The following is a 25,067-nucleotide window of genomic DNA, read 5'->3' as shown; positions in this document are numbered from 1 at the left end:
AGCACTCGCAAGTCTCACCACAACCAAGCATCCTTGAGCTGTATACTGCTAGAAACTCTTTTGGACGACCCCATTTTAATCTGTTAATCCCACGGGTCATGCAAAATGGTAACCGAGGGATCCATCTAGAAGCCACACAGTTAAGGTGATGGGCTACCACTACAAGAGGCTCTTTTTGTCTTGAGCCTTCACCAAGGTGATTATTGCAGTGCCCTACTATGAAACCTTCGTTTGCTAAATTATTCTTCATTCCGAGTTTAATAATGTTCGCAAATGGCACTGGAGCTCCAGAATAATCGCTGAACTGCAGCTCGGGCCCACCGTGTACCTCACACATTTCTGATTATTGGGCTAGCGCAAATGACTTGATGAACCTATCGCGGTGGCTTTGGCTTCATTGCTGCACCACAACGTTTCCATTTGCTGCAGTGCTTTCTGCGCAGGCAGGATCGTATCTGTAGGAATGGCAAATGTTTCGCTTCCTTTTCTGGATCTCTTTTGGGTGCAGGTTGCATATTTGTACTAATGGTCTCCGCACTATCTGTATGTTGGGCATAGCGTGTGGTTCACCCTGACTAAACCTTAATTTTATATGTGCCTGGGATGTGTTCGTTTTGACTGGGGAGCAGTTGGCTCTGGGGTGTGTTTTTTTTTATTTTTCTATGGTTTGGATTGATTTCTTGTGATTTTAGATATTTCAGTAAATCGTTTGGGGAGGCTGGTTCATGGGGGGGAGGGGCACGGGGGGTGTAGGCAGGCGTGCAGTTCTGACACACAAACCTTCTTGAAGCAGTGAAGGGTGTCCTGTGCCGCATTGGAGCTTGTAAAATGGGAGTTATGACTTTACCAATACCACAACAATCTGAGTTACTGTTCAAGGTAGGACAGGGCAGCCATGGTCTGAAGTGCTTTTTGGCCGCTCATGTTTCAACCTACGCTGCGTGCATCCTGCTTGATTCTTCAGGAACATGAAGGGGCGGTTGGGGGGAGGGGGGGCGCGGGAGTTGGCACTATATGGTATTAAGGTCCATTCTAGTATTGCCTTCAGACTGCAACCAGCGCCCGTATTTCTTATTTCTGGCGCACAAACGCAGTCCTTCAAAACTGAACTTTCCACACTGAGTTTTCACAGGGGAAAATGTTGTTGGGGTTTCCATGCTTGTTCAGGCAGAGTAGATGGTTGTAGTGTAAGTGCTGCATTAATGGGTATTTCTTTTCCTGCAGATATTGGCATCGATCCCTAAATCCTCGCAAGCTGATTGAAGTGAAGTTTTCACACCTCAGCAGAAACATGACGATGCAGCGCACAATGAAACTTTACAGGCTTCCAGAGGTCAGACATGTGGGATGCAGTGGCATACATAAAGGGTTGCAGGCTGGCGGGTGTGGTATCAGTCTGCGGAAGTTGGCTTTGTGGACGTAGGGCGAGTGCACTAGTCTGAGTTTTCAGATTTGGGGGGGTGGGGGATTGTCATGGATGGACGGATGACAGTTTATGGGGCATGCCGATAATGGAAGAGTAGGGTGGTAAGTAAACGGGGTTGTGGCACATGCATCCGGAAGGGAGTGACTGGGCATGAGGAAATGAAGAATGACCGCTCTGGGACGAAGGGCTCAGACCATCGAGGGAGATCCACAAAAGAAAGTGAGCTAGAGGGTGTCCCAGAGAGGCTGAGCAAGAGAATAGCTGGCTGAGGGGATCCAAATTGATTATTCCAATTGTTTTCATAGCGCAGAAGCTCAGGAAGGGAAGGTTTTGAGGGAGTCTCATTTTAAAGTGGTTGGTTGGGATGTCATTGTCGCTAAGAGGGGAGGAACGTAAACACTGGACAGGGCACACATCGATAATCGGTGTGACTCAATATGGAGGGACTCCCAGAGAGGGGTTGATTTGGGGTGGGGACATATATATTCTCCCTCCCCCTAGCAGTAATATTTATGGGATGCCCTTACACAGAAGCATAGAGGATTGGAGCATGTTGTGCATCAGCTTTAGATGTGCAAAAATATACAGGGGTGCACGTGTCCCTCCCTCCGCTTCAGCACATGGCTGAAACTAGCCTTTGTACTTCTTCAGCTACCTGCCGTGCATACTCCAAGAGAAGGGGGCTCATGTGATGCACATCGTCCAGCAGGCCCATCTCTGCTCCAGGAAAAGCACCTTTTCTGTCTGGTGCCTCTACCGCAATCGTTCTTGGGCACGCTATCTTATCTTATGTGATGCTGTCTGACTTGTTCAAAAGTGATGAGGTGTTCCGCGCGATTAAAGAGCCATTGTCGCTGGGCTTTCTCGTAGGCACCCAGGCAGTGTAACCCTTTCCCCCCGCAGTTTATACTGACCTTGCTCCATGTGAGTGTGGTACTGCTCACAAGATGGGGGCAGCGGGGGGCAGGAGGGAGTAGAAGGAACAGACGCCGTCTATGTATGGTGCTTCAGTGGGTGGGAGAACTGTGTACTAGCCAGCAGGCTGGTTCAGGATGTATGATCCTGAGGTTTTGAGGGGGTATGATAGTGAGGACCCTAGACATTACTCTTCCATGCAGGCTTTTTAAGGGTCCTCTAATTTCATGACCTGGGAATTCCCGGTTTCCTCACAGTCATCCACGTCACCACCCACCAGCTGAAAGTGGGGCCCTCCCAGCAGTTCCTACCACTTTCTGAAATTGGGGGTGCCCCTACAACTGGATTTCAAGTAAGCACAGATCAGGGATATGCTGAGGACTTGGCATTTGATTGAAATTGGCAATATCTGTCAGGCCTTCGAGGCTAAATTGGTGGCCCATGGCATGGTGGAGCCTGCTGCCTTGCAATTATAATGCTGCAACCAGAATATGTGCCTAGGAGTGGACCTCTCAAAGGGCCTGGCACTCGGTAATTTGGAAGCTCTGCAGACGGTGCCAGGCCTTCCCTTTTTGGTCTTACTTTATTTCAGCTAAAAATATGGCAACACGTCTTTGGCTTCTCCCAAAAGGAGTAGGGGAGTGAGCAGAAGACTTGGAGAAAGGGGGGATCCATGGTTTCCTGTGAGACGGACTAACAGGATTCCCCCGCTCCGCCACCATTTGTGAGTTTGCACAGACACACTGTTACTCTTCAACTCCGCTGCACCTCTCACCACCAACCCTCCACCACAACATTCCTTGCTCAAACATATTGGCATTCCTCTGGCCTAGTTTCAGGACCTTACGCTAGGGGCAGAATTTCCTTGCACATCCCACCTTGGCAGGTGAATACTCTGGGACCCCTCAAGTCTTGCTGGCAGCTTTTGCTATTCCCGCTGAAACTTTCATGGAGTGTGGGTTAAAAAAAAAAACTTGAAGATTTGTCAGTGTTATTCAGCGGGACCCTGCTGAGATTTTTGGAGGGGGATTTTCACTTTTGAGTTTCTGGAAAAGGAATAATTTGTATCATGTTGGATCTTATGTTTTTACTATTGGAAAGGTTCAAGCTGTTCACCACTGCTCAGAGGTTCTCTGGACCGCAGGGCTCAAGTGGGGTGCATGCGCTGTACCTATGCATGTACGTGCCTATGTGGAAACTTATTTGCATGTTCCTTAGGCTTGCCACTTTGGACCAGTTGTTGCAATTCAGGGTCCTTCTTGTTAGCCTTTGTGCTGCTCCCAGGGAGCCCACTGGAGAAATCCTGGGCTGCGGGAGAATGACTAATGCTGAAGGGGAAGCTGAGGGGTTGGAGGGTTTCATGTTCACTTTTACACTTGGCTAATTGAAGACTTTGTCCCCCATATTCAGGACTCGGGGAGGATTGATCCCAGGTGTGCGAAGGTTCTGGGCCCTTGTAGTCTGCTAGTTTCTCAGTCCATAGGCTGAGATTAAGAATGCTCTTGACACCTTAGACTAGATCCCAGTAGGCTGTTTGACAGTCACATTGTAGCATCCTTCTTTGGGAGCAAGAAGGGGGCTGGGGATGCCCAACAACTCCGAAAAGATGAGCAGAGGTGGTATCCGGGCGGATTGCCATCCTGCCGTGCTTCCTGTAGACTGAAGGAGGTGCTACCCAATCTTTCAATAGTTTGTGTCAGACTATTTGCAGTGCTTCCTCCAAACCGGACAGCCAACATCCTAACGAGACCATAACCACACAATCCTACAACCTGCCTGGGGTGTGTAGAATTAGTTTTTTTTTCTAAATGCCAAATCCCAGAATAATATCCTAGCTTTCCCTTGTAATGATTGTTGCTGGGTTAATGAAACTTGCTGTCTGGTTACGTTTAAACCACCCTGTCATTTTCAGGTGCCTTTTTAGTTTCGAAGTATGGGGGAATCTGGATGTGGGGTAGGAAAAAAGTTGGAAACTCAATGCAGGGATTACTTTATGCCTAGCCTTCCAGTTCTCCGATCTACACCACTATTACCCCATGACAGTACCTTGAGTGGCGTGGGATCATCATGGGAGTCGGTCCAAAACATCTTAAGAGCCGCAGGTTGATTTTCTGCTTTCCTCCTTAATGCTCCTTTCTCACTTCTCTTTATGAGCCTTGGTCTTTGCTGTTAAAAGGATTGGCATTTTGGGCGTGTGGGAGGGTCATGTGCAAGGGGCTGGGCGTACATTTCTGAAATCTAATGCTGCTGTGTAACAATGTCAAGTCCACTTTCTCCTGGTGGCATTGCATAATTATAAGGAAGGGGAACTCAGCATTATGAGTGCAGTAGTCCGCATAGAGAGTAAACCTTACCACCCCCCTCCCCCGCCCCCACAGTGATGTCACGTTGAGTAATATTGGATAGATTGTCAGTGGCTGCTGACTTTCGTGACCAAAGCTGTCTAGACTGTACCTAAATAAGTGATCTATTCTAGGTTAAATGGAACATTTGTATTCGAGTGACACACTGCAGGATGGGCACCACATGGGTTTGGGGGGTTGTGGGAAGGGCTATCTCGAGGCACTTCACTAGTCGCTCAATTAACTCGTGTAGGTTTGTTGCCTTTTCTGATGGTGTATTTTCTTCACCCTTCCCCACCCCCTCCCCCCAATCCCACTCCATCTCTGCAGGTCCCAAAGACAGCAGGCCTTCGCACAATGGAGACCCGCCACCTACCTGCAGTGCACAGGCTGCTGACCGAATACTTGAAGCTCTTCCACCTTACCCCACTCATGACGCAGGAGGAGGTGGAGCACTGGTTCTTCCCTCAAGAGAACATTATAGATACATTTGTGGTAGAGGTGAGACTGCAAACTGAGCGTTTACTATGGAGATGTTGATCAGCAAAAATGATGGCGTAAATCTCAAGTGAATCCCTCCTGGTGCTGCAGTACTGGCATATAGCCTATAGCTGCCAACATCAGCCGTGCTTGCACAGGACATGTGGTATCCTACTAGATGTGCAGTTCTGTTGTAAGACCCATAGTGCCCAGCTAGGCGACCTGAAGTAGCCTGCAAGACTGGTGGTTTCTGTACAATTGATTCAAAACGAAATACCTGGTGCAGCATTGCTTGTGTGTATATCGAAGGTGCCACTGTGGTGCTTGGGTGGGGAGGGAGAAGGGGGGGGGGGGGGGATTGGTTCCTTTGCTGGGGCTTTGTTTTGTGCGGGGGTCATGATGACTTGCTCACACAATGTTTAATATGGATGTAGGTTTCTGGTAAGATTATTGGTAGCCAGCCTTTGTGTGCCTGTAAGGAGAATTTTCATTTATGTGCCAATTCCCTTTAACTTTAGAGACCCCCAGCTCTTTTGCTCGACTCGGGTCTTTTTAATTTTAACTCCGGAGTGAGTGGAGATTTCTCTCTCCCCTCCCCCCCCGCCCCCCCCCCCCCTTCCCTCACTCTCGTGTTTTTTCTGACTATGATGTTTGAGCTGCTTACTCTTTAATGGAGTCTGGTAAAATCCATAGGCATCTGCTTTTTGTATTGACACACAGCACCTTTCACACAGTGCCACTGAGGAGTCCCTTGGACCTCTTGGGTAAACTACTGTTCCCAAGAACAGTAAGATGATTCTTGTCTGTCTTGCCTTTTCTTTTTTGGGCTCAGCCAGCACACACACCACCCTTGGAGTGCTGGCTGTTACATAGTAAGTCCTTTATCCCACTTCTCATGCAACATTCACCAACTCACTTGAATGGCTGGTAGCAGTGGTTTCTTTTTAGTACCCTGTGGCATGTATCTGCAGGCTGAATCCTCAGCTGCAGTACAGCACCCAAGGGTGACATTTTCCCCCAAATGACCCCTGCTGTCTTTTTTTCGCTTTTCTTGTGAGTTAGTTTCTTCTGAGTCCTTTGTGTTTTTTTTGGGGTGCTTCAGCCCTGAAGCCTGTCCAGGCTCCGGTGTCTGGAAGTTTGAAACAAGAGGGATGGCGTCCTGCCACTTACTTTTAGGCTCTTTACATATACAATTTGGTAAAGGCTAAGTAATTCAGCATGCTATGGCACAAGCCATTTCATTAGGCTAACTGACATATGTGTTCAAAAAGACGAGCAATGGAGCCCTTAAAAAAAATTACACTGTAGCTCTTTTATTATTTAGCCAGTGTTAGTAAGTGCAGAGTTTTCTGCATTCAGTTTAACATGAAACTTGTTTAGTTTTTTTGGTATACATATAAATCGCAGCACATTCATCTTATTTAACAAATGCATCAAAGACACAATAGCAGCAAATGCTTTAAGAGAGATTAACAAACGAAACCTACAAATGCTCAGTCATTGGTGGTTTGCCTAAATGTGCAATAAATGCAAAACATAAGGTGTTTCAACACTAAGCAAACTGCTATTTGAAGAGCGGTGTCTGGAAGGGCAGGAAGTGAGGGAGGGTCCTGAAACTTCCCTGTCCTTTGTTTCTAGGTTTGCCGGAGTGAAACCAGTTCCGATTTGGCAGGCTGGCTGTTCAGGACAGCCACCTGCTGGGTGATTACAGCCTAGGGTTGTGAATGAATGGGAACTTGCTTTAAAAAGTGGAGTTTGGGACTAGAGGCAGTGAACCACTGGAGGACAACATCGGACGAGGACGCAAAGAGACGCCAGCAGCTCCCCCCTGGACTGCAAAGTATCCTGTGAAGCCCTGCAGCTGTTTTCATTTTGACTGAGAAGACCCGCAAGGGACAATGTCCTCCCTTGGGCTAGTGTGACCAACTAGCCTTAAGACGAGCTTCATTCTGGTGCAACCCCCGACTTGCTGTGATTTTCGAAGGCTGCAGAATTCCAATGCCCTGGGACTCCTGACCATCGAGTGCATTGTCTTCAGAAGTGTGAATCCAGCCAAAACTTTGTAGGCATCCACGGGACCCTACAGAAGCAGGAAATCTTCATCCGAGTCCCCTCACCAGAGTCCAGGACCAAGGGGTCAAGTAACTTTTAAGCAGAGCGGTTTGTTCTTTGGCACTGAGAAAAAGGTGCCGAAACCACAAAAGGCAGCTGAATCGAGGAGAAACCATTGCTGCAGAGCCCCTCTCTCGAGTGCTGATGCAGGAGCCCGCCAGATGTCCTCCCTTTCATCCCCATGACGAAGGAACAAGGATCTACTACACTGCAACAGGAAGGAATCCAGCTGGAACAATTCACCTTCTGTCATTTGCGGTGCTTCCTACCTTGGGCAGTGCTATTGTACCCTCTTTAGAGTTGACATCCACCCACTGCACTGGCCTTTCAGCTTGTGCTTCTTCAAAGTGGCTCCTCTTGAGTTGCTGTGATGTTCTATTTGATTTACTGACACTGCTAAAACATTTTCTAAGAGCATCAGAACTTTCAACTAGCCCATTGTCTTTGGCTGTCCTGGCTCCCTAAAGCCCCCCCCCTCTGAACCTATTTGCTTTAGCAGTGATTGTTCCCTTACAGGTTTTAATTGTTGAACACTCTTATTGCTGGGATAAAAGACTGCCTACATCCATCTGGGAGAATCTGTTTTTCTAAGTACAAAGTATGTTCTGATTGAACTATAACCTTTCCCTCCTTATAACTCAATATTGCAATGGTGATCACAAATAAGTGTTATTACGGACTTCAAATGACGTCACTCTATGTGCTGGAAAATGAACATATGACAAGTTAATCGTTTGCCTTAATGCTGCTTTTACAAATTGGATCCTAGCTTTGGGATTAATGTTACTATTAGTTGCTGCTTTTTAAAGAATGCTTTCAATATCTGTGTATATATAAATGCATATTTATAATATAACTTTGGTGTGTGTTTACTTGGATACCTGTGTTTACTGATTTCATTGTACAGCTCAGATTTACCCCTCTTAAGATGAGCCTGGCTGCTCAGTCACACTACCAACTTGTGCAGTACAGGCCTATATTAAAAGGTGGGTTACCGAATACCTAGAGAGGTCTTGTGTAGGCCCACACGAGTTGGACTGCATTCATTCTTAACTAACAGTGCCTCGTCATCTAGTAGGGGCACTGGTGAATTGCATCGGGCCCAGTACAAATTTTAAAAAAACATGTACCGAGAAGGCACAACAGAGCTTCTATAGACCAGCCTGCAGTGGCAGCTACATGGATTGCAGCCATTCACATTTCCCCCTCCGTTCAATCACCAGGTTAAAGGCAGCCCCTGGCATGGCTGCCAATTTTTGATTTATACTTTGGGGCAGAAATGTCCAATTGCCCCCATGAAAATGAGAACCAAGTGACCCAGCCAGATCTGCCTGGTGGTCCTTGCAGCACGAGGGGAGCACAATCTGATCTGTTGTCAGTCATTGTGTGCTTCACTAAATCATGAAAAGGGCTCGCCTCGGACTATGCAGACAGGTTATCTTTATTGCAGGTACCTTGATGTCCTAGGAATAGTGTGCAAGCTACAGCTGCATAACCTCTTTTTTGCACTTTGGGTGGAAGGGTGACTAGGATATGTGTCCCCAGGACTTAATTCACATCACTGTTTTCCAGATCACCGTAGTGGATTTTTTTGGTAGTATGCTATATCAAGCACCATCATCAGGCTCAAGCCTCTCTACAGACTACGTCTTTTTTCTTACACAACTGCCTCTCTTCTATGTTCATCAGGTACAAATGTGGTGTGTTCATAGTTTCCGACTGTCTATATTTGGCATTAGTTTGTTCCTGGTGTTTGTGTCTGGGAGCAAGCTCCATCGTTTTGGTACCAATCTGAAACCTTTCATTTCATTAAACCTGTATCTATCTTTGATTAAATCTGTCCATTAAGGTGGTCCTTCTTTGTTCTACCAAAGGAAGAACTTTGTAAGAGTTTCTGCAGTATCCTGACTACACAATTATCACAGCTGTAGTTTTCCAATGGGTTGATATTGGCCATATTAGTATCTTTTCTCTTATAAAAATATATATAATCCCCTAATGGCTTATGTTTTGTAACATGTGTTATTAACTATGGCTCAATATGGACCTTTGTGGATTAAAAGTGGAGTTAGCTATGCCAATCCTTCGATTTTTGGGTTTGACTTGATTCTGGCAGAGAAGTTAAGCTATCTTACTAACTCACTAATACTGCTTAATAGATTTGTTTTTTTTTAATTCTTATAGCATTGTATGAATAATGTGTAGTGACCAGTTTGATCAATCCTTTAACGAAGACTTTTATACAATAGTCCTTCCTCAGTTTTTCTGCAAACAATCCTTTGTGTTTTGGAGAAGAACATTTGTATGTGCCCAAATCATTTGTTGCTTTATTTCCATGAGGAACGTGCACACTAAAGCTTGTTTATGATCTAGCAGTGTTGGCCAGAATAGGGTTTAGTGTCTCACTCAACAACTTGGTGGGCACAAATGCAGGACTCTGTTCTGATTGCTCCTTATGGAGATGCAGAGAATCTTTGTTCTCCTAGAGGAATATTTGTAATTCATCTTCGAGATGTGCTTCTCCATATTGTACGGCTCCCATCAACCCTGGAAGAGTAGAGCAGCTAGGCAATGTCAAGACTTTCCACACCGATCTGATTCCAGAGTCTCCTTTTATATTGTGACTGCAGTCCTCCTTTCTTTGCCTTGATGTGTATCAAGCTGAAGAACAATGCAAAATGGAATGCAGTGCAAGTCTGAATCCCATTTTTGGGCATCATAGGACATTATCGGACATTTAAAAAAAAAAAAAAAGGAACAGTGTTCTGGGCCGTTTACTGCTGTTTCCCGTCAAGGTCATTGTTGGGCAAGAATTGATGTAGACTACACAACCCCTGTCCTCTTGGCATTAGGTAACCCACCTTTGGTGGTATAGGCCTCTACTACACAAGTTGGTATTGTGACTTAGCATCCTGGCATATCTCAGGAGGAGTAAATGTGAGCTGTAGCAATGAAATTCGCAAATATAAGTAACACTCAATAGTTATTTATTTAACATCAGTGTTCGGCAAGATTATGTGTAGTACCCTTTGGGATACTACGGCAACCTTGTCCTGCTGGCAATAGGTAACTGTACCACACAGGTTGGTAGTGTGGCTGAACAGCCAGGCTTATCTCAAGAGGGGTCAATGGGAGCAGTAGGGCTTTTACAGTCACAAGTATTCAAATAAACTTACACTCAAGGTTTATTGATTAAACAATTCTAAATTTAAGTCAGATGAATAAGCCTTCTTCAGAAGGAGAACAATATATATATTCACAAAAATACACCGCTTAGCTTCTCTAAATCAGCAAGTGCTCATTTGGGATGGCACACAGCTGCTTCCTACACCCTGAGGTGACTTAAATAACTTGGACGCTGTGGACATTAATATATCTCTGGTACATTTAGAGCAATACTGAGATTGGTGTCAAAGCACAAGATAGTCTTTCAGGGAGCCAGACCAGCCAATGTTAATTGAGCGAAAGTCTAGGTGAGCTGAAGCACTTCTTGCAGGTAAGTACGTCTTGCAAAATGTTTTCGAAGTCTATGTAAAGTAATCACTGTATGGCCACAAGCTGCGAGGCCTGTCAGGGGGCAAAGCTGCAAGCACCTCTGCAAAAGCAACCAAGACAAGTATCAACTGAGAACGAGCAAGACTACACAACAAGAGGTAAGTCCCCTTAGTGTTACAGTACCTTTGGTTAGAAGAAATTGGTTCCAGCTGGCTTCTGTTCCTGTGTAGGTCTGCATTCCTAGGCTTCAGTCGTGGGGACAAGAGGGAGGTCGTCGGGGGACTCGTGCAGTACAAATTGAAGGTCGGTGGCAGCAATGGGCAAACTTCGGTTTCAGCTCCTCGCAGCTCTCACAAATAGCACCACTGCGGTGCTTGGATACCACTATGGACTTTCCTCGCATCTGGGGGTCCAGCACTCTGAGGTGGCTCAGGCTTGGTAAATCCTGCTTCCTGGGAGTCCGTAGGATCTTCCTGGAACTTGGGTCTGACTTAAAGACACTCACTCGATTCTGGTGTTCTCTCCCTGGCACGTCGGTTCCTGCAGCAGCAATGTAAGTACAGCCAGCTCTGAGAGGATTTCCAGATGAGCTTGTTTTGGGGGTCGATTGGTCCCACCAACCCAAGAGGAGAAGTCTTCCTTTTGCAGGTCTAGTCTAGGCTAATTCGGAGTTTCAGCACTGCAGCAGGGCTTCACCGGGCAAACTAACGGTCCAGGAGTTGCAGCAGGCGTCTCTTCCAAGTTCGTCTTCGGATTCCTTCATCCAGTGGTCGACTCTACCTTCCAAGCAAGAAGCCTTGCCTTTTATGCAGGTTTCTCCCATTCATTCGCACAGCAGGGTGGCTGTCCTCAGAGGACAGCCCTCCAGCCAATCACCCTTAGGTGCATTCCTGTAACCAAGGAGACTAAGCACAGGGAGTTTTGGGCACCTCCCTCACTTCCTGCCCTGCCAGGCTTCACTCGTGAATCCCGCCAAAGACAAAACAAACGGATCAAACCTGGTTTGGCACACAAAGTAAATCTCAAGAAGGACCTTTCGAACAAGAAATGGCGGAAAATACTGGGGCCATTTTGACAAAATGGGCACCCATGGGTGCTTTGCTGCAGCTGTAATTGCAGCCCACTGTAGAAACACACAATGATAGTAAAAAATAAACCAGTGCCACCAGCCATTAATTGTAGAACGGTTAACATAAAAATGTTACATGAGAAACTAGACAAAGGGATACTAAGTAACCCCTCCACCACCCTATTGTAAGATGGTGTGTGCTGGGTCTAGTAGTTTCAACAAGAGAAGGTATTTAAACCTTTGGGAAATCTAAGATTTCCCTGTGCCACTGCACTGAAGGTGCTGTGTGTCAAATGTAAAGATGATGCCTATGGAGTTTGTCAGACTCCAAAGTCAAAAGAAACCAAGTCCAAATCGCAGAAAAATACATGAGTGGGGGGAAAAAGGTCTCACTCTTTCCAGGTTAGAAATCTAAAGTGCAGCAAAAAGAGCTAGGGCTCTCTAAGGTAGAAGCGGATTAGCACAGTTCTGAGAATTCTCCCTAACAATCGTTTTTTAAATAAGCATTCTTTAAAAAGGGCAATATATCTAACAATTAAATATACTTTTCCAGAATCAACACAAAGCTAGTAGATACTCTATAGACATGCTTTTTACACTTGCTACACCCTGAGGTGGCTTCACTAACAAAGCATTTATATATCCCCAGTACACTTTATAGATTATGAGGTTTGCAGGAAGGAAACAAGGTTACAGGCTCTCGGAGCATGCAAGTACTTAAATCTTCCAATGAAGTCTAGACCACCTTTCCCAGCAATAATAGTTAGAAACCAAGTTATTACCTCTGATGGACTGTAAATATCAAATTCAAATGGACTAGAAGAGTCTGCAGGACAGTCGAAGTCGATTGGCGCAGTCTATGGAGCTGAGGCACTTCTTTATAGATTATGAGGTTTGCAGGAAGGAAACCAGGTTACCGGCTCTCTGAGCATGCAAGTACTTAAATCTTCCAATGAAGTCTAGACCACCTTTCCCAGCAATAATAGTTAGAAACCAAGTTATTACCTCTGATGGACTGTAAATATCAAATTCAAATGGACTAGAAGAGTCTGCAGGACAGCCGAAGTCAATTGGAGCAGTCTATGGAGCTGAGGCACTTCTTAGATAACAAAGTCGTGCACAAAGAGTTTCTGAAGAAAAATCACCATAGGGTCACAAGCTGTTACACTTGTGGAGGGTAGAGCTGAAATAAATCGACTCTAGCAAAAGTAGCTACTGCAAGTCTCAACTGAGAAGAGCAAAGCTAAAGACACTGAGGTAAGAACCCAAAGTCGTAACCGTATATTTGAAGTGGTCCAGCTGGCTTCTGTCTGGTTGCAGCGATACAGATTCTGGGTTCCTGGGCCTCCGTAGTGGGGACAAGAGGGATGATGTCTGGAGGACTTCTGCAGCAGCAATTCGGGGGTCGGCAGCAGCTATGGGCTCTTTCCGAATAGGCAGCACTTTGCGGTTTTCAGCGCTCTGTAAACTGCACCACCACAGCTCTTGGATACTGGTTGGACTTCCTTCACTCCTTGAGTCCTGCCCTCCGGTGAGGGGACTCACACTCTGGTTGTCCTGCTTCTGGAGGGTCCTTAGACTCCTGGAGCTTCTGGCCGGATTGCAGAAGTTGCACTCGACTACAGATTTCTCGACCCCTGGTACTCTGTTCCTGCAGCAGCAAGGAAGTACAGCCTGTCTGGGAAGATTGGCCAGTGGAGTTTGTCTCAGGGTTAGTTGCTCCCACTAACCCAAGGGAAGAAGTCTTAAGTCTGGAGCGTCTCTTGTCGATTTTAGAAAAAAGGAGTTTCAGCACAGCAGCAGGGCTTCACCAGTCCAGGAGGATGCAGCAAGCTTCATTCAATGTTTCTTCGGGTGTTCTTCCCAGTGGTCGACTCTGCCTCTAGTCCCAAAACCCTCGCCTTTTAAGCAGGTTTCTCCCATTCATGCCTAGGTGTCACTCAAACGGCAGGGTGGCTGTCCTGAAAGGGCCAGCCAGCCAATCGAGACTGGGTGCATTCAGGCATTCCTAAAGACAAAGGGCAGGGAGTTTCAGGAACCTCCCTCCCTGCCCTTCTAGACACACTGGAGCGAGAGACTGGTTTCAGTACTGAAGCCTGCCAAAGGCAAAACTAACAAAAGACTCAAACATGGCTTGGAGCGCAGAGAAAAACCCAAGAAAGACCTCACCCAGAAAAAAGGCCAGGCCATTTTGACAAAGGTCACCCATTGGTGCTACACTGCAGCTGAGGATTCAGCCTGCGCAAGAAAAGCACAATGGTAGGAAAATAAAACCACTGCCACCAGCAATTTAAAGTGGTGAGGGTAACATTAAAAATGTTACAGGAGTAGGTAGGCTAAGGGGCTACTAAGTAACCCGCTAGCACTTCACATAAGATGTGCTGGACCTACAAAGGGAAAAGGTAAGGTACGTTAAGTCAATTTCACTTGACTATTCTTGGGAACAGTAGTTCATACAAGAGAAGTTATTTAAACCTTATGAGCAATCTAAAGGATTTCTGTGACACTGCACTGAAAGTGGTGTCACCATACAAAAAGTAGATGCCTATGGAGTTTGTCAGACTCAAAAACCAAAGGAAACGCATAATCCAAATCCGTCCAATCAGTGAGCGAAAAGGGCTCACTCACTCCAGGGTTAAAATTAAAAAGTCCTAAAGTCCAGCAAAAGAGCTGGGGGTAGGGGGCGTTCTCTAAATTTGAAGGGAATTGGCACAAATTGAGAATTCCCCCTAACCACTTGTATTTACTAGTTTAATTGCACATCTCTACAGCACACATTACCACTCTTAAGATGCGCCTGGCTGCTCAGTCTGACTTCCAATTTGTTTAGTACATGCCTATATTAAAAGGTGGGTCTAATACCAAGGTGGAGTCTTGTGTAGTCCCCACGCCAGTTAGACTGCAGTAATTTTTACTGAACAAAGTGAACCCATCCAAAGGCTAGGAGTGGGGTTTGGCTGATGTGTGAGTGTTGGGTGCGTTTTTCTAAAGTACAACTGGGAGTTGGACTTCATAAGACTCATCTCTTGGTTTGAGGGCCCCAACTTCTAATATAGGCCTGTACTACCCAAGTTGGTTGAGTGGCAGACCAGCCATACCTTTCTTTGGAGAGGGAATGTGAGCTGTAGACAGTAAAATTAAATCTGCACATACAGATCCATGGAAACACTTACACACTTAGTACAAAAGTGATTATTTTATATTCACAAAGCACGCAAGCATTTATAAAAATGAGGTAACTGCTAATAACATTCCATATTCAATTGGTTAACTTTGTAAATGGAAAAAACAGAGCCGGTGAGTAAACTTTCATTTACTTTTCAGATCTACACAGTGACGTCCGTAAAAGCACCTATTTGTATCAACTGTGCATTATTCAGTGTAAAGTAAAGGTTAGGAAGAACGAGTTATACTGTTAAGTAACAATGCAACACTCTTAAAGAATGTTTAGACAGTCTGTTAGTTCACAGTTCAGGTTGTGGAGGAACAAGCAATGCCCGAGCCAGTAGGTTGAAGATGGCCTTTTGGCAAACCACAATGCCAGTCAAATGGAAAGGACCAGTTCTGATAGTTTAAAGTTCAGTAACCAGTTAGTAGTTCTTGTAGGAAGCACAGGAGCTCAAGGGGAGCCTTCCTGAACGTGTATAGGCTGCAAGACCTGGACAATGAGTTGAGGTTTAAAATGTGGAAAACACTCCCAAAGCTAAAGGAGCACGGAAAATGGCCTATGGCAAGTGTAACCCAAGCCCCACAGTACCTGGAGGGTGAAGTTGAAAATGTAGCTTGTCACCTTCTTGATGCAGCGTTGAAGACCCAGTATCCTGCTCCTTGGTCGTGGAATCGAAAGGGGGGGGGGGGACCTTGGATGGGCTTCTGTGGCAACAGTTGACAGTGGGTCACCAGCAAAGGATTCAGCTCACTCCTATGACAGTTTGTGGTTTTGATGCCTTTGTTCCTGGCACCAAAACAGAACAGATATCTCCACTCGGAATCTCCTGTTTCTCGGTGCAAAACTGTTGTGAGGGAACTTTTGGAGAAAATTGCTGCTTATTGAAGTTCTCAAGGATGCCTGCGAAGTTTCAGCGAGATTCGTTGATTGTAAGATCATGCACTCAAATGGTCCAGGTACTCCGGGTATGGTGTTCTGCAGCCCAGGAAAGTCTCAGGATGACAGGGGGCCCAAATCGAAGGTGGTCTTGAGGCTGAATATGCCCACCCCCCAAAAGAGGAAGTTGTCCTTGGCAGAGCTTCCCTGTCGAGTTGAAAACTGGGTCAGGACAGCAGTAGGGCTTCGCCGGTGCTTCTGAGGGTGCTGCAGGCAACTCTGCTAATCTTCTGCTTCGGATTTCCAGTTCCAGTGGTTAACTCTGCATGTGGTCCAAAAATCCTCACCTTTTTATGCTGGGACCCATTAATTCACTCCCATGGCACTGTCAATCACCTGGGGTGGGGGGGGGGTAGTTGTCCTGCGGTACAGCCAGCCACTTTGTTCAAACTGGTTTCAGCTAGGCACACCAACAAATAACGGAGGTTTAGGGTCACTTCCTGCCTTACCAGACACACTGGAGTCTTGGCTTGCTCACCCATCGGTGCTGTATTTCAACTGAGAAATCAGCCTATAACTGACCTGCACATAAATGGTAGAAAAATATCCACTGCCACCAGCCATTTAAGTTTGTTATGTAACTAGAAAGTTGCAGGAGCAGTGGGGAAAGGAGTTACATTGTAATACCCAGGCAGCCCATATAAGGTAGTGTGTGTGCTGGTCCCACAAAAGAATGGGTAAGTTACTGTGCTACTCTAGAACATTTGTTCACATAACATAAAAAGGGAAGTCGTAAGACTCCAGAGCAACACTGCACATAAGGTGCTGTGTGCTGCAAAAGACAATTACAAATGCCCGCATTGAAATGCATGGAGGAAAGCACAATTCCATTAAAGTAAAACAAAATGAAGAAGCAGTAAAATGAGATTCCCATTCCGAGCAAAGGAATGAGTGGGGAAAAGTTAGCACAAAAAAACAGAAAATTCTCCCTATTACTGAGCACCTAACCTGGGGCGACTGCTGCGCTGCCTATGGAAATGGGTTGATGATTGTTCTTGAGACACGCCCAGCGGTGACAAGCACCATGACATTGTCAGTAGGGGCGTGCCCTTGCTTGGCACAGTCTACGCAACAAAATCTGGCCCTTTGCTCTCACAATACATGGCATGATTCTGAAGACCGTGCTGTCCTTTCACATGATCTGGGTCCCCCCCTGAAACAAAACGTGCCGTCATGCTCAACACGGAGTAGCTTGCATCTGAGGTGCTCAAATCAAAGACTGTCTTTATTTCTAACAGGGGAACCAGAAAACCTGAGCACTTTTCCAAAGAGAATCTGCACAATCTTGCCTCTGAGCAGCAACGAAAGAGAACTGCTCAGTCAGGATAGCACTTAAAGTGGTCTGACGTTGTGATGGACTACTTAATAAATCATGGTGAGCTGTTGTAGTTTCTTGCTGCCATGAGTTAAAATCTAGTAAAGTATTGAAGGAGCCCTCAGTTTTGCCATATAATCTGTACTTTGTGATAGGTTTTGCGTAACACTGTTCAACTTGTCTGTTCTGTGATGACAATATATACAACAGGGGACTAGGAGTGGGTTATAATAACCCATACATATTCCCTATGTTTTTCACACATGATTGTAAATGTTAGAATTATTTGGGCAGCGTAGTATCACTGACCCCCCACCCTCCCCCCAAACTATCCTTTCATATATATACTGGCCCTAGATATCAGTGATGTGCCGCTTATCTAGGAAGCGGGGGACAGAGAGAAGACAGACCCTATAGTTCAACTATAGTACACCAAATACAATGATGGCATTATGGTCAAAAAGTATAATTGAACCAGGAATCGGTTACTTTTATTCTTCCTGTATGTTTGTTCAGAGTTAAAATCAGTGCATGTGTGGACCAAGATGAGACACATCAGGTGTATAAATACTAGCTATAACTGGTAAACAGTCATTGTTAGGACGTCCCTGTGTTTGGCGGCTGGTTGACCGGTTTCAGTGGCTGACTAGGTGGTTGCCACTTTCTTCTGGATCTAGTGTACTACGGTTAGTTTGTGGCGCATATATTTTATCACTTCTGGTTGTGGTATCCATTGTGTTCTCGCTCTGTTAAGACAGTCAGCTGCCCCAATTGCAGCGCTTCACTATTTATCCAGTGATAGGGTGGTCTGTGCATCTGGATTGGTTTTTGGACCTTAGTTTCTTGTCTGCATTGCTTGTAAACAGTCCGGGAACTCGGCGCGGTTACTCAGCGGTACTGTGATGAGCCTTGTTATATATGCTCATGATTTTATGAATCTTTTATTGTCCCCATTTTATTTTTTTACTACACTGCTCATGATTTGTTATTTTAGACTCTGTAGTTCTTGTTCAAACAAGATTTGCCATATTCCCCTCCCCCCTCCACTCCCCCAATGTCAAACTTGACAAATTATGGTCTAGCTGCAACTTGGCAAGATCTTCTCAGCAGGACTTCACACATGCTTGTTTATAAAACCTATAATGTACCAGCCTCGACTGGTTCATTGTAGCACAGGGTTTCCTGCATTTGCATGGGGCATGTACCCCTGTGTCTGCAGTGTTGTTGCAGGACCTTTAGAAACTGCTTGGGACTGCAGTGCTGGGACATGTAATATGACCTCAGCTGAGCTTGCAGTGCCAGCACAAAGTGCACATGTGGAAAGATCATGAGCATGCATTGCTGCCATAAATATTTGATACCTGCCTCATCCTGCACCATAGATTATGCATGTGGTACCAAGCTATGACACAAGTTCAGCAGAGCACAAAGCGCAATTTATTTTTAAAAATACCCCATGCTCTTCGGTCTTGCATACCTACAATGTATGCACTGCACAGACTCCACTAACTCGCAACTGATATTTCATCCAGCTAAAATGTCCTGCAGCTAAGTTTTTCTTGGGAGTCGCAAGCCCTTCCACCCCACATGCCATAGCTGCACACCTTGTTTGCATTTTCTGAACTCCAGAAGCCCCCTACCACCTCCCCTGCTATACATGGCATACATCTCTGGCATTTGATTAAGCCTTGACTGACCATTTTCTTTTGTTCTTGTTTGTTTTTATTATAGACGCCTGAGGGTGAGGTTACAGATTTCATCAGCTTCTACACCCTGCCGTCTACAATCATGAACCACCCAACTCACAAGAGCCTGAAGGCTGCCTACTCCTTTTACAACGTCCACAGCAAGACTCCGCTTGTTGACCTCATGAACGATGCCCTCATCCTGGCAAAATCGGTGAGCGGTCAGGGTCCATATAACAAACAAGTGCTGCTCAGATATAGGACTGTGCATATTCTCGTCTATTTCTAATTCCTGCTTCAGCTCTGCTTTTATGCACATTTTACTATATGCCCTCACTCCAACTCACTTTATATTGAACATTTTCTTGATTGCCATACGCTTGTTTTTTCCTCTCCACTTGGGTCCCTGCCCTGAACTCGCTCTGTACCTGCTTTCTGTTCTCTTGCCTTGCCCACCCTTTTACCTTGTTCCTTTTTTTACTTTTTCTGACTTGCATGTTCCCTCTTCTGCCTTGGCTTTTGCACTGGTCTTGTATATGTTCTAATTGTTGGCTTTTGCCACCCTTCTATGCCAGCACCCCTTACTAGCAGTCGCCTCTTGCCTCAACCATTTTTTTTCTCCTGCACTACTAGTACCTTTCTCCCTTCTTTGCACTAATCCCAGTGGCATGTCTGCATTCTCCTTGTTTCTTCATTTAAAGATTTATTGAGCTTTATTTGCCTATTTCTATTGCCTTACTGTGACCAAATGCCAACTGGTGAGGGTGAGCTAGCTCAAGCCGTTTGTATTTATTTGTTTATTTATTTTTGGTGAATAAAACGTTTAGGTTTTTCTAAAGTCCAACTGGTGTGGGACTTCAGACGGATCTACTGGTATTGGAGACTCAACTCTTAATATAGGCCTGTACTGCAGAAGCCGGTAGAGTGGCTGAGCAGCCAGGCTTATTTTAGGAGGGGGTAATGGGAGCTCTAGAGCAGTACACTGAAATCCGTAAACGCAAGGATCCAAGTTTATGCTTGCATATAGTTATATTCCAATATTTATATAAACAAGGTAAATCTAACTAAAAAGGCAGCAACTAGCAATAACATTTAATGGAAGATGGATTTAAATTAATATAAATCAATAAGGCAGGCAAGTAATTTCTTTCTTATGCTACACAGTTCCAGCACACGGAGTGACATCAATCAAGGTCAGTAAAAGCATATAGTCTTTTCTCCCAGAGGGATGTAGGTATTCTGTTTCCCAGCAGAAAGTTACAAAATGTAAAACCTATGTGGGAAACAGCACTGCCAAAGCCAATAGGGTTGAGAAGAGTAGCCTTTAGGGAACAGGATAACCAAAGTCAAGTGAATAGTTCTAGTTCTGATGTAGTTATTCAGAGACATTCAGTTTTGTAAAGCGCAACCTAAGCCCAAAGGCATCTTGGCGCTAAGCTAAAGAGGTAAGTCCGAACAGCGAGCTGAGAGCTAGAAGATAACTGTCTTTAGTGCCTGACAAAGGCAAATGGGCCACAATGTTACGCTGAAAGAAAGGAAGTTGGTTCCAGGCGTTTGCAGCCTCCACAGAGGGTGCGACCACCACCTGGGCAAGCCTAACCCTTGGGGGCTGTATGGTCTTCAGATCTTGTGAGTTAGTGGCTTGGTAGGTACATACAAAACATCACCTGAAGAAATTCTGCTCCCATTTGTAAAAAGCTTTATGCACCTTGCACAGAGCCTTAAATCTAATATGCTGCTCAACAGGCAGCCAATGGAGGTGACGCAGCAAAGGGGTCATATTGATGCCACAGGGAGGACGGAGCACAGCCCTGGCTTCAGCATTTTCCAACAGCTGAAAGCGCCAAAGCAGATGTTTCGGGAGGGCGAGATAAAGGCCATTATAGTAATCAATATTGGTGATGACCAAGGAGGAAACCACAGGTGCATGAAGCTTGAAGGGAATACAGGGTAAGACTTTCCGAAGAGTCCAGAGTTGAAATATGCTTTTTGGCATGCAAGACAGACCTGATCGGCCACACAGAGGGAGAAGGAGGCAGAGCTTTTGACACCTAGGTATTTCACAGAGAGGACCGGTTGGAGAAATAAGCCAAGACACTCAGGCCAAAACTCAGGGGTCAAAGAGGGCATCGCCGTGCCCAACACCTGTGTTTTTCTGAGCTGAAGCCAGTTCACAGCCATCCAGTCTCCAATGGCTAGCAGGCAGTTCTTAAGTCAGCCTGCTGACTCCAGTTGGGTAAGATTGAGTCGCACAATGATTTGGGTATCATTGGCTTAGGAATAACAGCAAATGAAAGGCATGAATTATATTCAGAAGAGGTTCAAAATAAAGGTTAAATAAAGTAGGAGACAGAGGAACCATGGGGCACACCACAAAGTAGAGAAATCAACTGAGAACAGATTGGTGGGGGGGGGAACCGATTGAGAGCAACCCGTCAGAAAAGAGGAGAACCAGGCTAAAACTTGTCCAAAGAGGCCTGCAGAGGTAAACTGGGTGATCAGGGTAGGGTGGTCGATATCGCCCAGGTGAGTGTGGTTAGCACAAGGACCCTCCCGGGCCTTGTTTCCATATATTTGTAAGTTTGTTTGATTTCCATCGGAGCACGGTGAGTATTGCCCCTGTCTGCTGCTGTAGTCTTTTTTTTGTGTATTCAACTAAGGCCCTGAGGCCCTTTGCAAACCCCGCTCCAGCCTGCTCCCACCCCACGCCCTCTTCCTGATTTCTCCTTTCCTCCTGCCTCCCGTCCTGCTCCCCCCTCCTTCCCCCCCCCCCCCCCCTGTTCCCATTGGCCCTCTCTGCCCCATCACTGCTCCTCCCAGGGCAGCCCTCTGCCTGTGCAGCCCTGCGGCTAAAGGCCCTAAGGCGAAGGGCGGTTCCAACAGATGCAGCTCCAAGAAGTGTCAGCAGGTGTCTGCAGGGGAAGCAGTGGCCAGCTGTCCACCATCTACAATGGACCAGTAAGGTAGGAGTTGCCTGGGTCAGGAGTAGAGCAACCACTCTACCCTAGAATCCGAGCCACTTAGCAAACCCATAGCAAACAAGGTGATTACTCCCCACTGCATCGCTCTCACCCTCCCCTTAGACGGCATTTAATCATTATTTAATGCTGTACCAATCTGACCGGATAGGCACAGACCTCCCCACCTCTGTATAGACATATACAGGTCTCTCAAATCTAGTAGTTTTTTGGGTCCAGATTGCATTGTATGATATTTAGATTGCCTCTCTCACTATATAGGTCTCTCGTTTAGCAGGGTTTCCATATCCAAACTCATTGTATGCTACTCAGATTGCAGTGATAGGCCTGTCTCTCAAATCTGCCAGGGCTACTGTGTCCAGATTGCATTAAGTGATATTTAGATTGCCTCTCTCCCATTATAGAGGTCTCTCGGATCTAATAGGGTTCTGTCTCCAAATTGAATTGAATTGTATAATACTCGGATTGCATTGATAGACCTGTCTCTCAAATCTAGCAGGGCCTCTGTGTCCAGATTGCATCAAAGGAGTAAGTCCTAGCTGCGCCCCTCAAAGTCACTCCTCAACTAGCACATGTCCTTCCTAAACCCACATGACTAACTCACTGCAGTGAACCACGTTCAGGGAGACAGACTAAAGAGAGCCACCGATGACACCCAACTATATAACCCTTAACCACCTCCCATACCCCCACCAAGACAGTGACTGAATGAATAGGCAACATCATCCAGAAATACCACCTACAAAGACTGAAATCAGTAGCGGACAGCATCCACAACCAGTACTACACCACAAGCCAACCAGACCAAAACGGACCCAACTGAACATCAGCAAACAAACGAAGACTAAACAACTCTGAATTTTATAATGCCGCGCAAACGACCCCTCCTGAGGGGGAAGAAAGAGAAGAAAGAAGAAACACTCCGGAACTGCAACTAAGAACCACATCAACAGAACACACCCCCACAGACGGGATCAAAAATTGAACCACACTGAGTGAAGAGACAAATCCCTCTACCTAACTCCATACCTCGCTGACAACTGCTCACCAGACCGAACCAATGCAACGCTTGAAGCAGCAACATTAAACAACCTAACAAAATCGTGCAGAAGGATGAACAACACCAGAAACAAGCACATGGCCGTAGCGATAACACCTTACATCACCAAAGCTAGAAGAACTTCAATCGAATCGGCAACCACAATTCCTGGGAGACTAACCTGATGAAAACAAAAACCCAATACAAAACCTAGACTAACTATTCGAGGACGCTGACACCCCGAAACCTCAACAAGATCAGATGACTACCCTAACAAGAAAAGCCAAACCACACCTCCAAATGCCACTGCAATCTAATAAATGCAAGATCCATGTCAAAACAATATACAGAGATCTTCGACCTACTTGATGACAACGGCATTGACATTCTATTCATCACAGAAACATGGCTGGTAGACCACTACAAAATCACACTCCAAAGCTGAGCTGTCTTCCAGCAAACTTCAAATGCCTCCAAATAAACAGGAAAAAGAAAATGGGGAGGCATCGCAAAAGCATTAAAAGAACACCTAAAAATAAGAACAGACGAACCACTCAACATCCTCAACTGCGAACCCATGGTTATACACCAGCGAGCCCAAAAACCAACCTCGCATTCATCTTGGTGTACCGACCACCAATTTATGATGCATCCTTCGTCGACAACTTCATAGAGGCCATCACCAACATGGCCATCAACCACGAACACCTAATCATCCTGGGGGACTTAGACAGTCACGCCAACTCTCAAAACTCACTGATTGAACAACTCACCACCATGAAACTGCGACAACTAGTAAAAGGGGCAACACGTAACCAACTGTCTAAAGGAAGTCTTCAACTGGATGAATGCCAACAACCTGAAAATCGACCCAGGAAAAAACAGAAATCATGATCGTATCCAAAGACCAAGAGCACGAAACTGCCATCCCGTGGCCAACGGAAATGGGAACTGCACCTTCACCATCTAAGGTAGTAAGAAAATCTGGGAGTCCTGATGGACAACACCCTATCATTAGAACCGCAAATAAATGCAACAGTCAAGAAATGCTTCCTCCTCCACACAGCGAGACGAATCCTACCTTTCCTCTCCTTCACGCACAAAACAATCACTATTGTCGCCCTCATCATGTGAATCGACTATGCAAACAGCCTCTACCTTGGAATACAAGACTACCTCCTGAAGAAACTACAACGGATCCAAAATACAGCAGCCAAACTACTCCTTAAACTGTACAGAAGAGACCAAATCACCCCTACCCTAAAAACACTACACTGGCTCCCAGTAAAACATTGCATCACCTTCAAAACAATGTGCATAACGCACAGGGCAATCTGCGGACAAGGAGCAGAATTCCTACAAAAGAAAATGACAATCTACAAGCCAACGAGACCCCTCTGGTCAAGCAACGAAATCCGCCTGGAACTAAAACCATACATTAAGAAAAAACTCAGAGGCACCGCCTTCTACCGCTTAGCCGCAAAAAACCTGGAACAACATCCCAAAAGAAATAAACACCAAAGATCACCTAAAATTCAGGAAATTACAAAAAACCTGACTCTTCAATTCCACATACTGAAACGGGAAGGAAAAAAAAATGACTAAACCTGAAAGGACACTGACAAGCTCCCAGAACCGACTGAGAAGCACCCAGGGAACCTGGATGGGTGACACCAGGCAGAGTGGAACACAGGCGACACCCATGGAGACAGTCAACAACCCCAGCCAATCCTAACCAACATCTTCAACTTCCCCTTAGCTGCTACTAGGTACCACCGGGTTGTGGAATTGTCAAGATACTACCAATCACCACACTGAGTTGTGGGCACTGGCCATATAAGTGGGAGGGAAGAACATGTGGTGTCGTTAGGGAGGCTGGTGGAGGTGGCAGCGAGATGTGAAAGGGGCCTCGAATGCAGGACGGGCCCAGTCCATCTGGAGAGATTACGCAAACCCAACTCTTAATTCAGGATAGAGATGCCAACTAACCAATTCCACTAACCATTTCCTCCTCTGCATACTCCTCTCAAACTCCAAACCTACAGCACAACAAACCGCACAAACTTCACTACGCTGCAACAACAAAACAAAAAACAGACTTGCACA

The 25,067-nt window shown here is 45.8% G+C and overlaps 1 protein-coding gene across 1 annotated transcript in view; it reads left to right on the top strand.

The window, feature by feature from the left end:
- Positions 1-25,067, top strand: part of NMT1 (N-myristoyltransferase 1) — a 221,012-nt gene that overhangs the window by 157,536 nt on the left and 38,409 nt on the right. The window contains exons 8-10 of the mRNA XM_069634238.1: positions 1,225-1,333; positions 5,014-5,184; positions 18,991-19,158. Coding sequence (XP_069490339.1) covers positions 1,225-1,333; positions 5,014-5,184; positions 18,991-19,158 — 448 coding nt within the window. The remainder of the gene's footprint in view (positions 1-1,224; positions 1,334-5,013; positions 5,185-18,990; positions 19,159-25,067) is intronic.

This window comes from Ambystoma mexicanum, chromosome 13 (assembly GCF_040938575.1).
Source record: "Ambystoma mexicanum isolate Mex_15411 chromosome 13, UKY_AmexF1_1, whole genome shotgun sequence".
NCBI classification, from domain to species: Eukaryota; Metazoa; Chordata; class Amphibia; order Caudata; family Ambystomatidae; genus Ambystoma; species Ambystoma mexicanum.
Note: the sequence above shows the minus strand (reverse complement) of the source record. Positions and strands in the feature narration are given on the sequence as shown.